The 14,328-nt window shown below is 43.6% G+C and overlaps 1 protein-coding gene across 3 annotated transcripts in view; it reads right to left on the reverse strand.

Annotated features, from left to right (window-relative positions):
* Positions 1-13,553, reverse strand: part of PLEKHA3 (pleckstrin homology domain containing A3) — a 723,378-nt gene extending 709,825 nt beyond the window's left edge. For all 3 annotated transcript variants that reach the window (XM_069616104.1, XM_069616102.1, XM_069616103.1), the window contains exon 1: positions 13,333-13,553. In XM_069616104.1, the coding sequence (XP_069472205.1) occupies positions 13,333-13,372 (40 nt within the window). In that variant the 5' untranslated portion in view covers positions 13,373-13,553. The remainder of the gene's footprint in view (positions 1-13,332) is intronic.
* Between the last annotated feature and the right edge of the window lie 775 nt (positions 13,554-14,328).

The raw sequence follows: 14,328 nt of genomic DNA on the forward strand, positions 1-14,328 counted from the left end.
GGTTGTAGACTCGGAGGCAAATGAAAATCAAATCGGCAAGGATTCCTTGTCCAATGGTCACCATGTTGAGCTTCAGCCTATCTTAACCCATCTAAACCTGCGGATGGGATTGGCTGTCCCAAAAACCTACCTGTTGAGAATATCAAAAACGCAAAGGGATCAAAACGATCACCAGTTAATGGCTCGGACTATGACGAGGTAAGTGAAGGAGTGAGAGATATCGAAGGTGTGGTGCCTATTCAAGAGCCATCGACTTGCCTGGAGAAACATTTCTCGTCATTTGGTATCTTTACTGGCCCAGCAAGACCCACAATACCAATAAACAACTCTAAAAATCTGATTGCTATAAAAGAAATTGTAGGCACTGGCGAAGCACGAAGAACAGCAAAGATGGGCAAAAGGCCGGGAAACACAAAGGTAAAGAAATTCATAAGAAACTTATCATCACCACCAAAGATCAGCCTATTTTAAAGAGACATTGGAGAAAAAAACAAAAGGCCTGATTTGGCTATAAAAAAAACCCTAGTCCATAATGACAACAGAAAGCAAAAACAAGCTCAAAAAGACTCAACAAATGGATCCTCGTCCGAACCCTCTTCAATAGATCTGTGTGATCTATCCACATATTCGACAGATGATGATCAAGAGGGGACTATTGCTTCTAGCTCGCATCAACATGCATTAAGGAGGGAAAGCGGCCTGAACCCTAAGGATACTAAGAAGGCCTGTGCGAAATCCAGGTCCGAGCATTTGCCTAGACAGCATGATATTGTAGCTAAGGAACCTGATGAACGCGCAGAGGACCAAAGGTTAAACCCGAAATTCACGGCAAATCAACGTAAATAGCGTGTGCACCTTAAAAGAAAGGTTCATGTCAACAAAACTACCAAAAGTCCTTTGCAATGCTGCAAATTACGATTACAAAACATCCAAAGTGATGAATCGGAAGTCAACCTAAATCGAACGAACATAATGAAATTGTTTAAATGTATTCCATTGTTGCGTACAATCGAATCAAATTATATAAAGATTGTAGAATACGCAACTGAAAAATACTCAGATGAAGTGCTTCTACACATTGATTCGGCAGGAGTACGAAACACTGTATTAAGAGCCAGTGAAGACATTCTGTTTTTCAGGTTTCGAGATTTCGGTTGAACCCAACAAGGAATGTGTCTCACGAGAAGAAAAAGGAACAAAGACTTCCCAACATAATCCGAAGCGTGTTGACTCAGTAAACCTATGGAAATCCATGAGTCTTTTGCAGAACACAAGTCAAGATCGACCTTTGTCAAACTCACTATCAACCAAAAAAGGAAACCTAAATAAGCACTGCACCTTTTAGCCATGACTGACAGATCACGATTGTCCATGTACGGTCCTATCTTGGAATACAAGTGGATTTAAACACCTATTCAATGAATTCAACATCCCCTGGAAAACGTGTTTATAATCTGTCTACAAGAAACATGGCTATGCAATGCTCCAATGCACGATGGGTTTACCTCTTTGCTAAATCGGCTGTAAGAAACGTTAAAGGGCATCCAAGCTCTGGCCTATTTACGATGGTGAGAATAACTCAAACATGGTCGGCTCCAGTTTCGGTCAATCCAAACCCGTTTGTGAAAGGCACAATCATTCACACGATGGAAAAACATACTCAGTCCTGGAAGCATCTACTAATAATCAATGGATATTGGAACCCCGCAAAAATCAGTACAAATGATTTTGTAAATGCAATCACACCGTTAATCGATGAATCTATGCTAGCTTACAACAACCTGTCTGTGATTTGCTGAGGAGACTTAAAACTGCACCAGTACGATCCAAATTTGCAGGCCTATAAGCTTTTACCAGAAGAACTTCTAGATGCAAGAGGCACGCGATGGCAAAACGCCATGAGCACTCGCGACCTCTTAATGTTAAATGGCTCTGCAAAAGGGGATGTTCCTGCAAAAGCAACTTGGCATTGTGAAACATCCCATAGCATCCTCGATTATATATGGGTTTCCAGAAACATCAAATCAAAAACCACTGATTTACAAACCAACAAATGAAACATAGCGATCACTGTATCTTGAAATTTAGTTGCATGATGGATGTGACCATATCTGACATTACCTACACATTGCCTATAGAAGTGAATGCTGGCGGAAACCGTCTCCGAGTAAACGGAAACCAGATACAAAGCCTTGGCACTAAACTCATGAATATCCCAGCTGGCCAGGGAATCGATTATAGTCCGCTGTTGACTGATTACATCATCGATGCAAAGTCTTCTATGCGCTACGGACGATCACATAAACATCTATACAACAAAGTTCTGCATGAAGAAAAAAAGCAAATGCGGAGATCTGAGAGCAATAAAAAAAGGTATGCCGAGGAAAGATGTCCAAGAAGCGGTTAAAGCCAGACGTGCGTCATACCGAAACTGGGCAAAATCTCACTCCATTATCGTTGATCAAGACCGGGCGGAATTAATGCTAAACCTACTTGTGACAAAGAACACACAAGAAATTTGGCAGATCCTGAATAAGGACCGTTCAAAATATACACCTACGCCAACAAATACAATCTCAGGAGATGCTTGGGTTTTGCATTTTTCCTCGGTCTTTAAGAAACCATCAATTGAGACAACGGAAATAAGGAATGTGAAGGAAACCCAATGGGCCGTCGAAATGTTACAGGATGAGATTGTGAGAGCAAGAACAGCACTAAAAAACTTGCGTGCCGCCGGACCTGATTTGATCTCAAATGTGGCACTCAAAAAATATCCTTATGATTGGGCTTGCTTTATCGGAAAGCTGTACTCGAATATTTCAGCGTCAAGAAAACTACCCGAATCATGGACCACTCCAATAGTGGTTCCAATCCACAAGAAGGGCAACCAAGACGATCCTAACAACTATCGTCCAATTGCCCTCCTCGATATGATTGGGAACATTTTCGGATCGAACCTACGCAAACAACTTGCGAAATGGGCTGAGGAATCTCAGATTATAGACCTCCGCCAAACTGGATTCACGAAAGGTGTCGGGGTTGATGTCAACCTGTTAATCCTCACCATCTTGAAATTGGAAACGCAAAAGGCAAATGGCAAAATTCATCTTGCATTTGTAGATATGAAACAGGCGTTTGACAGTGTAAATTGCGGTCTACTCTGGGCAAAATGGCAATGCCCGGCAAACCTTCTTGAACCAATTATGGCACTTCATACTCAAACTTCTATGAAAGTAAGATTAAATAATTGTGGGGCCCTATCAGATACGATTGCAACACAAAAGGGAGTCAAACAAGGGTGCCCTCTTGCTGCAGAGCTTTTCAAGCTCTTCTTGGCCGACCTGCCGAACCATCTTGCACAAGTTCATTGTTTTCCACCAATGGTCAATCGGATAGCGATCAGATGCATTATATATGCAGATGATCTGGTATTGTTGGATAGAACTCAAATAGGACTCCAGCGACTACTTGCATCCCTACACGATTATATGGCTAGCAATGAGCTAACGATCAATACATCAAAAACAAAAATTGTGTCAATTGGGAATGTAAAAAATAAGAAAGACAATTCGTTTAAGTGGACGGTTGCTGGAGAATGCATCGCCTCTGTAGATTCCATCAGATATCTGGGAATCCAATTTAACAACTCGGTCTGCGAATACCATTGGGTGCAAGAGCTGAAATCAAAAATGCAGATGCTTGCCTTGCAAGGAGCAAAAATCAATAGAAGCTACGGAACGTTTTCATTGGAACCTGTCCTCAGATTTTATCTGCAAAAAGTAATGCCAATCGTAAGCTTTGGTGTCGAGGCGGGGTGGAATGTCAATGAGCAAATCTGGCATTTGTTGGAAGGGCGGTTCTGGCGGTATGTGTTAAGACTGCCACAATTGACTTCTATGACGGCACTGAGACATGAATTGTCAATAAATTTGCTACATACAAGAGTAATATGGAACTCTATTGCGGCAATGCGAAAGATGTCTCTAGAGTTTCCGTCGCCAGCATATCAAATATTTGGAAAGGAGTATGATCCAAACAGCAAAAACCTACTTAGTCTCTGGTTCCGCCGACTAAAGTCTTTTCTTGAAGGCAGCTGATATCAATAACCAAGAGCTATTAAACCGCCCGCAACACGCCAAGAAGAGATTTGAAAAGTGGACATGGACTATAAATCAAGAAGCTCGACACAACATGGATTCAATCCAATCCTTGGGACATGATTATAAAAAAACTAAACATACACCCACGATATTTACTCCAATGTCCTTCTCGTCACCATCAAGAACAATTTCTGAGGCTCAGGACAAGTAACTTAAAAACAAAGGAAATGCTCTGGAAAAGAAAGGACAAGTCAATAGAAGATAATCTTTGTCGTTTTTGTGGAATGGCTACTGAAACATCAAAACACTTGCTAATTGAGTGCGAACAGACTGTAAACCAACGATCACTACATCTTGGAAAGTTTGTTCCATTAGATGATGACATGAACGGGTGGTGGGCCAGGTGCATCTCAGGAAATAATATAAAACTTGTCTATGCAAGTTCATGGACATGATTTTAAAAGTAGATGTCTAATCAAATTCTATTTTGCGCTGGATTGAAAGCCTGCGATATGTATGAACAGAGCGGGATGCGCAACATCATGTTAGGATACTTGAAAGCAAATGTTAAGAACTCTTTTTTTCTTCTTGTCTCATTTCTGTCTTTTCTTTTCATCTGTATCTTGTATATTTTGGACTTTATCATTATTATTAGATGGTGTAAGGATTCCTTTTCTGTCTTTTTGAAACAAAAGTTTTTGCCTTGTGTTTAAACTGTAGTTTCTTTAAATTAAAAAAAAAAGATAATAAAATGACGTCCATTTTATGATTAATTGCAAAGGAGCCCAACAACCTTTTGGTACGGCCTATTTTAGTTAATAAAAAAGCTTTTAACACACCACTGGTCTAATACATCTGACTAACTGCATTGTGGGGTATGAATCCTACACAGAATATGCACACTTCAGCCATAGTCAATATCCACGCTTGTCTTATTTGTTATCTTTTCCCTGCAACAAGGCCAGAAATTTCTATTTGAGATGTAGACTAGATCTATTGCACATCAAAATTCACATCAAAAGTTGACGCTCTAATAAGGCCGTAGCTTTGGATGGATCTTGTCAATTCTGTGTTATGCACGATGAGCCAGAAACATTGAAACAACTTGTTATATTTAGTAACTTTTTTGATGTCAAAATAAATGAATCATTTGGTAAAGTCCTGCGTGATAAATCTCTTCTCTCACGCAACCTACTATGAGTACGATGTATGTGGGGCTCAAATACGTCACTAATCTTATCTGTCACTCGTCTCCTATACTATATTCAGGAAAAATTAAACCAATTTGAGGAAAGACAAGTATGCACAACTCTGAGTATTGGCCTAGCATCTTATGATGTGTTCTGGTAAGTCTATCTTTTCTATAATCATGATGTCTTCTCTGCACACAGTTGTGCTCAGATGTCTTGTATTTTTGGTCATCTCTGTATGTATTCTGAGTATCATTATTTGCATTTACAGCTCCCATTTTGTAAACATATTTTATGTTTTTTTGTCAACGTTTGCATGCATTTGGTTTATTTTCACTATTTTCTGCATTTATAGTTCTCATATTGTCACTTAGATGTGCAAAGATTATATTATATGACTCAGCATACTCTTACTTTAGTACTTATAACATATTTTCGGTTTTGTTCAGGGACAATTCCAAATTTCAATCTCAAATTTCTAATTTTCAATGGTCCTACTTTCAAGCTCTTAGGTGTTTTGGTCTTTGACCTTTGCTTTATGTAATGGTTGGCATACTGCTTTGTGAACTTGAAAGTTATAGTATGTCTAGAAGTACATTTTGTCTTCAGCTTTTTAGTCTTTCATCCCATCTTTTTATTATGCAGCTGTGTTCCTTATTAGTTTTTATCTGTGATCATTTTTTTACGATCGAGTTTATGTGTGTTTGCTTGGGTTTGTAAAGGTCCTTGTGCACTAAACACAAATAAAAAAAATGTGGGAAGGTCCACTTGTAGCGGATACCCCTGTGGGACAGTTCTTTAACCACCGGACCCATTTGTCTCCTTTTAAGGAGCGTGGTCCCAGCCAAGTCCTGATATAGCTGAATTAGGGTACCTTTGTGCATAAGGCTCTCGCCGCTCTCAGGACTGCTTCCTTAAATTCAAACAATTTCAATAAACAATACAAAAAGTAGTAAGCTTCCATGTAGTTTTGAAATATAGCTAGAAATTACTCTATCAAAGTGCAGAATGCAGTAAACAAAAGGACACGGCCAAACACCTGTGCAAAATAAACATGGCGACACAATCAGTTTCTCACATTAGGATGGGCCTCCCTGAAGCATGTTTGCCCTCTTCAACCTTACCACATCAAAACTCTATGCAGGTTGTGGCATCAGATTGCTCTCCGCTGACCATGCACACTAAAAAAGGCGAAATGGGAGCCCGACATTTTCATATCCTGAAAAAGATCTTTCTCTGAACCAAATCTTTCATGCCATTAAAGGCAATTAGGGGTGTTCCTGGGGAGCCACCCACCATTCACCAGCCAATCCCTGGCCCTTGCTGCATAAAGTATCTACTTGGGAGGATAAGAGGGAGGACAGTACATATAGCAATAGGCCTTTACTCCCACACACAGTCTTTCATATGCAAGGATTTGCTTCACGAGAACATGCTACAATGACTTGCAAGGTAACCAATGTTCTGTAATGTTTGCAATTAATGATGATGCTTGCAATTTATAATACATTCTGGATTGGTTTATGATTCTTGGGTTCGTATTGGAGCAAATACATTTTCAAGAGTTTTCTACTTTATTTACTGCATAAAAACACAAGAAGAAACAGGATATGCCTCAGGTCATGTAGTGGTTAATCAAGTATTTTGAAGCGCCTTTGGTGGATGACTATGCTATGTATTCTGCTGCGTTTGAGTTTTTTGCCTCGCTTGCAAATCATTCCCTTCAAAACCCAAGGCAAAACACCCCATACTCAGCGAAGGGGCTTGCCCGAGTAAGCCTATTGGGGGTGTTCGGTGTGGTGATGTTGAACAGGTAGGTGCATAACGCTTGCTGAGGGAGGTGTGGTTAGGCCGGGGTAGAGCCTGTGTTTTTTGGAGTGCCAGAGAGCTCCTCTGGTCTGTGAGAGGTTTTGGGGAGGAGGGCGTGGAGGGGACACAGAAAGAGAAATAAAAACATTTTAAAACAAAATTAAAATACAAAAATTAATCGAGCAACTGGTGCAGTGATCAATTTTTTCTGGCCACGCCAGAGTGCCCCTCTGGTCTAGGAGTTGGAGGGTCAGTGCTGCGTGGATGTGGGAGGCAGTGGTTGCAGATGGGGTGTGTTCTGGAGGGTGTGAGAGATCCAAGCGTATGTGGGTGGGTGTTTTTGCATCAGGAAGCTCACCTTACCGATGTCCAACACTCACCCAAACGAAGCAGTGATGAACAAACTAGTCAGGAAGTAGCAGAACTCTTCAGGAAGAACTCATCACTCCGATTGGAATTGAATCCAAAGAATAGCAACAGTATGGACAGTTTTGAGACCACACTCAGCGATGACTGAGATTGCGTCTCAACCTCCCCACCCAAACCCAAGAACAGCTCATTCTGCCTGTTGTAATGTCCTCTTTCTATTGTTCATGTTGGGAAACAAGACCCCGTCCCCTTTCTGTTGTGGGTTGCAAAAGGGGCAGAGCGCCTGCTCGTGCACCACTTCGTGCCTTATTAATAAAGAGACAACCGCTCAACTCCACGTCTCTGCGTCTAATTACATTGTGCCTCATTTGCCCGTTATATTCATGTGAATGCGTCCACGACAAGATATAACAATGGTGACGAGGTAATCCCCCGGAGTGCTACATCATCGACACCGGTGCCCTTCAGCCTTCGAGTCTGCATAAGCGGAATGCTCTCGCTGCATTCTACGACCGCCACAGACTATCACGCCCTGTTTCGGTTCTCCCAGACTGCCGCCTCAGACCACCGAGCCTCAGACATTTTTCACACTATCCCCGCCACGGAGGAAATGTGAAAGCACACGCGCCCGCAGAAGGGTCCACGTGCTGAACCACGGGAGTCTCACAAATACACATACAGGCACCGCCACAAAGAAAAAACTGGAAGCCCATCAATCCGGCAGCTTCAACAAAGAAATGACTAATTTGTCAGCACACATCACTGCTTAAGTTGGTTCCCACACACACCGAGTCATTCTCCTACGCCACTAGCATCAAACAGTGCAGAGCATGTGTCCTTCAAAGTTTTCTCTCATAGCCCTGCTCTATCCAACCTACAACAGCGTATCAGCCTCAAGGGCAGCTTGCTACACAATCATAAGGTGAGCGTTTGCAATCTGCTGGGCCCCTGCCATCATGTCAGATAATGAAGTGGGCAGCTGTCTTCCAGTTCAACTCCCCGCAATCCTACGCACAGAGAAGAGGAAGGCCATGACTCATTACAATTACAGGACATGCAGCATTTTGACATATCAGACACAAGCAGTCTGATGCCAAGATGTGCCAGGTGGCTCAAGGAGCTAGACATATACATTGGTGCGACAGGTGTCAGAAGAACGCCATCTGAGGGGAATACTAATGCACTCACTCGGCCCGGTGGTGAGAGATATCGTATTTGAAATGCTGGAAAACGCAACTGATGCATTTCAAAGTATAATTGATTTGCTGAACAATTACTTTGCACCGCTGAAAAATGTAGACTACGAGAAGCATATTTTCCATACGACCACACAGGATAAAGGAGAGAACATGGACAACTTTGTAATGAGATTGCGGTAAAGAGCAAAGTACTGTTTATTTCGACCCCCTAAAATCACAAGCCAGCGCAGGATGCGAATCATCAGAGTTCTGAAAAAAATTGCTACAAAAAAGAACCCTATAGGAAATTCACCAACTGGCAAGAGCGGATTCCGCTCTGTATCTGCAAACAGAGTCACTCAGCAACATTAAAATTATGCAATCTGCATCACCAGCAGCCCTATGCTCCATTTGCACGTCGGAGAGCAACACAGAACAGATGAAGTGCTATAGATGTGGATACAAGTTCCCACATGTCGGCCCGTGCCCGGCCGTAGGACACTGACAAATGTGGAAGTGAAAACCACTTCCAATCAGTGCTGCAAGAACATCAAATTCTTTCAGTTGGCGGAAACGGGGCAGGAAAGCCCTCGAACAAACACGTGGTGATCTCCTGCTGCCAGCAGACGCAGCTCACACAGCGGAACACGAGAGTTATCCCGCAGAGACAGGCGGTGTGAGGACAGAAGAGATAATTGACCGATACAGGTGCAGAAATTATTCAGAGAGAAGGGAACCACAACATAAAATCAGATATCTGGAAGAGTCCCCGCGACAACGACATGACTCAAACACCTAATCATCGAGTGGCGATTGGAAAAGAGGGTATGTGCATGTCATAGGGAACGACGCAGCCGCCGAATACAGCCCGACATTGTTGGAGATAAATGGACAGAGCCGTGAATTCCTCATTGACACCGTAGCCACAGTAAACGTCATCAATGAAGACACATACAAGTCACTGGTCAAGAAGAAAGAGTTGAGCAAAGCGGACACGGACATATAGTCATATGGCTCGAATAAACCCCTCAACTGTAAAGGAATGTTCACAGCCACGTGCCAGTATAAAGAGAAGAGCGTAAAAGTCAAAATAAATGTAATACAAGGAGAAGCATTCTCAGCTTTCGGTTTAATACACGTGATGTACCAGATCATGTCTGCATATACGACCAGCGCGAAGGAAATGATGAAGAAAATGTTCCCGCCACTGTTCAAAGGTCTTGGAAAACTCACAGACAAACAAATCAAGCTACATATAAACACACAGATACAACAGACGGGTCAACACTATACAGGTATACCCCTCAACATTCAGAGGCATGTAGAGAACGAGATACAGTCGTTACTGGACAAAACATCATTGAGCCAGCATCAGGACCCACACCATGGGTGTCCCCCATAGTACCTGGGCCAAAGAAGGAGAAAACACCAGCATCCGTTTCTGCGTAGATATGAGAGCCCCCAATGTAGCAATAGAATTAGAACATCTGGCACCCCGAATGACGGACAAGATGCATCTACTGCACGGGGCAAAACTATTTTCTTAACAAGGACTTAAACAAGGGCTTTCACCAGCTAGAGCTACATCCGTCCTCCAAATACATGACTGCCTTCTCTACAAACCTCTGGCTTTTCAGGTACATGCGTCTCAGCTTTGGAGTATCGTCGGCCGCAGAGGTATTTCAAAACTAAATTCATCAGTCATCAAACATATCCACTAACTATAGCGATGACATTCTGATACTCAAGAGGCCCATGTTGAGACGCTAAGGAGAGTGTACATGACACTTGAGGACGCAAATCTGACATTAAATGCTGACAAGCGTGAGCTCAGCAAATTGACACTAAAATTATTTGGGCACATATTCACAAGCAACGGCCTACAACTAGACCCGGAAAAAGTGCAAGCATTAGTGGAAGCCCCTACACCCACCTCCGTGTCAGCTGTCAGATTTTTCCTGGGAATGGCCAGCTACTGCACCAGATACATTCAGGACTTTGCTTTGATTAGCACACCCCTTCGTTTACTCACTGGAAAGGGGCAAGAATTCTCCTGGTCCAGTGCGTGTGAGGACGCTTTTCAGGAGACCAAAAAATGGTGCATGGTGTACTATGAACCGCAGCTCAACACAGAAGTGATGGTTGATACCAGCCCTGTCGGACTGAGGGCGATTCTAGCTCAAACAAAGCTAGGAGCCTCGCCTGACTCACCAAGACGCATAGTAGCGTATGCAAGTTGGAAAAAACTCACAGCCGGAGAAGGAGAGCCTTGCAGTTGTATGGGCATGTGAGCATTACCATCTGTTCTTTTATTGATGCCCATTTACCATCATCACGGACCATCAAGCCCTTACCACCATCTAGGGCAAACCAACGGCCAAGATGCCACCATGCATTGCAAGGTGGGGACTCAGGCTGCAAGAGTATTCTTTCAACATCATACACCGCCCGGGGAAAGACAGCAACCCGGCGGATTTCCTATCTCGATATCCTCTCTCAGCTCAGGACGAGAGGCAATCCATCAAAGCCAACCAATACATAAACTATCTAGTAACCAATGCGCTGCCCAAGTCCATCACAAGTGAAAAACTGTTAGCGGGCCTGAAGAATGACCAGCTATTTCAGAAAATACAAGAATGCCTGACGTCGTACCAGTGGCATATCAAAAACAAACACCATTGGCCACTATCTACAGCTGAAGAGAGACATTTCCACACATTCCAACTCACACAACACACGTTGTCTATGTCCCGAGAAGGACTATTAGTAAAAGAGAATAGGGTTGTCATCCCGGCAAGTTTGCAGGAGCAAGTGCTTGCATTGGCGCACTCTGGACATCGAGCAATTGTCTCCACAAAACAACAACTTAGAACCAAAGTGTGGTTCTCACAGATGGACGAAAGAGTAGAACAAGAGCTAGGCAAATGTATAGCGTGCAAGGCAGTCGCCCCACACACATTTCCTGAACCTCTCAAGACGTCAATGATGCCACTACAGGAATGGGACGAAGTGGCCATTGACATTTTCGGCCCACTAGCCAACAGCAAGTACGTACTTGCGATCATCGATAAAAAGTCCCGGTTCCGGAAGTTCATCTAATTCATTCCACCAGTGGCCAGGCAGTGATACCGGCACTAGACAAAACCTTTGCTGATTATGGAGTTCCCTCTATCGTGAAATCTCACAATGGCCCCCCGCCCTTTCAACTGACATGATTTCGCCATGTTAGCAGCACATCTCGGTTTCCAACATCGCAAAAATCACACCCTTTTGGCCGCAGGCAAATGGAACAGTGGAGAGATTCATGGGAAATCTAAAATGCGCTCAAAAATGATGCTCAATCACCACAGGTTCCTTTATGCAGGCAATATGCACCTTGTTGCGGGACTATAGAAAAATGCCACATAGCTTAGCTCGACAGGAACGTGTTTGGGCAAGTTGTAAGACCCACACTGCCACACAATCCCAATGTCCCTCTCTCTACTACATGTGCTGACACAGCATGGACAAAAGATACGGAGAGGAAAAACAAAATTAAGGAATATGCTGACCAGAGGAGGAAAGCAAAGCCCAGCAATTTCCAAATAGGAGATCAAGCACTGGTACGGCAAACTGAAGATTCCAAGGAGGTCCCCACTTTCAAGCCAGAACCAATGACCGTGGCTCACGTACAAGGGTCCATGATAACAGCGGCCAGCCCTACTGGCACCGTCACCAGAAATTCATCATCCTTTCTGATTTTTGGAGGCAACGGATATCAGGCGAGGGCTCGTCTGACCTGGACTCTGAATACAGAAAAAAAGACAGGGACGCCGATTACAGTGACAGTGACCGCAACGCAGACAAAACTCCCTATGTACGCAGCCCTTCTTGAAGGGTGGTCTGCAAGACTTCGCGGTGGATCGAAGAAATGAACTAAGACCCCCACGTTGCCTGCTAAGCCAGAGGGAGATGTAAGGTCCTCTTTCTATTGTTCACGTTGGGAAAGGAGACCCCCGTCCCCTTTCTGTTGTTATGTTGTGGGTTTGCAACCACGTGTTGAAGTGGGTGGATCGCTCGCTCGTACGCCAGTTCACGCCTGATTAATAAAGAGACAACAGCTCAACTCCACGTCTAATTACACAAAAATGTTGCCTGCAGGGTACATGACTAATTTGAGCTACCTTCAGGGATGAGTACCTGTTGTTGAGGAACAGGCAGTATATGGTACAAATTTCACACCCCGCTGTAGATGTATGCATTGCACCTTTGATGACACAGAGGCAAAGCACTAGTGACAGAGCATGCACAATGAAAGCCTGCATTCACAGAACAGAATATTACAGAACCTGGCAAAGGGACACCCTTCTATGAAGCTTCTGCAAGCCACCACTGACAACAATAATGCTCGTTTCCTTTACTCTACAGTATTTATTGTTTACTTATAATAAACCTACACCGTTCAGTAGAATCAAGCCTGCTCTGGCATCTTTATTATTGTTATAACTCCACACATGGCATAAGGGCATCCCTTGGTGATGGATACCTAAAAAGACTGGCACTCCATCCCTAACGTCTTGAAAGCCACTTATATTGGTGACATAATTTACAGTCGCTGGACAGTAGGAAGCCTTAAATGGGGTTGTACTCAATGTATTAATATTAGTCACAACAGGCACAGACGTGCCACCGAATGACATGAAGTACCTGTCATATAATTGGTCCATTTGTACAGAACTCCTTCCATCCTTCGCTTCACTCTCGCAGTCCTCTCATCTTTCCAACGATGCCCGCTGCAGCTCCTCCTCCTCCACTTTCTCTTAATCTCGTGAGGTCAAACAGAGGTGAGTGTGGGAATAACACACTTCTGCCTCCCCTAAAATCCAGTGTAGTGTCTAGTTCCCATCTGAGAAACGCACCTCGCAATTCTTCACCTTATCGTCATTACGTGAATTGCACGTTGGGTCGAGGCTGCAAGTCACGTGCCTCAGGTTGCGCACGTCTTCAACATGTAGTCTTTGCAAGGCGTGGTACACGCGCGAAGAAAGCTGGCTCAGCCTCGTAGCGGAGAGAGGAAGGGAGAGAGGAAGGTCGGAGTGTAAAACAGCATGGTGGCCGAGAGTTAATGAACGCCATCATTCCACCGTCACCAAGCGAATTTGGTCTACAATAAGCCTCATAGTTATCTCATACTTGGTTGTTATTTTAGTGGAGCTGGTTGATTTGGCCGCGGAGTAGGGGATACTTCAGTGTATTTTGGGGATTCGTTATGTGCAAGAGGGTGCTTTTTGTTAATTGGGGCTGAGCATGGGTAGTCCTCTGTTCCCTAGCGAATTTCCAGTATACCAGTTGACATTAAAACGTGTAGTTTTTATTCTTCCTCGTTGGGAGGGTTTTTTCTTCTGCCCACTGGAGAGTGGTATTATGGGGGTTCCATGTGCAACAGAGAGAGGAGATGTGTTTTATGCAGTGGGACATGCTTGTCTTTTTATCCTGTGCAGTGGGACCCAGGTTGAAACGCGGGTTGGCTGTTTTTTTGTAACACCTAATTGGCACAAGAAGAAATATCGATATTATCTTTGCTGTTTTCACCAATAAAATCAAACCTCACATGACCAAAGGACTGGACAATTACTACATGACCCTTTTCACAATTGAACCATTGAACCAAGCCAGCGCCCACTGCTAAACAAAGGTTTGTCT

The sequence above is a fragment of the Ambystoma mexicanum genome, chromosome 9 (genome assembly GCF_040938575.1).
Source record: "Ambystoma mexicanum isolate Mex_15411 chromosome 9, UKY_AmexF1_1, whole genome shotgun sequence".
In the NCBI taxonomy this organism is placed as follows: Eukaryota; Metazoa; Chordata; class Amphibia; order Caudata; family Ambystomatidae; genus Ambystoma; species Ambystoma mexicanum.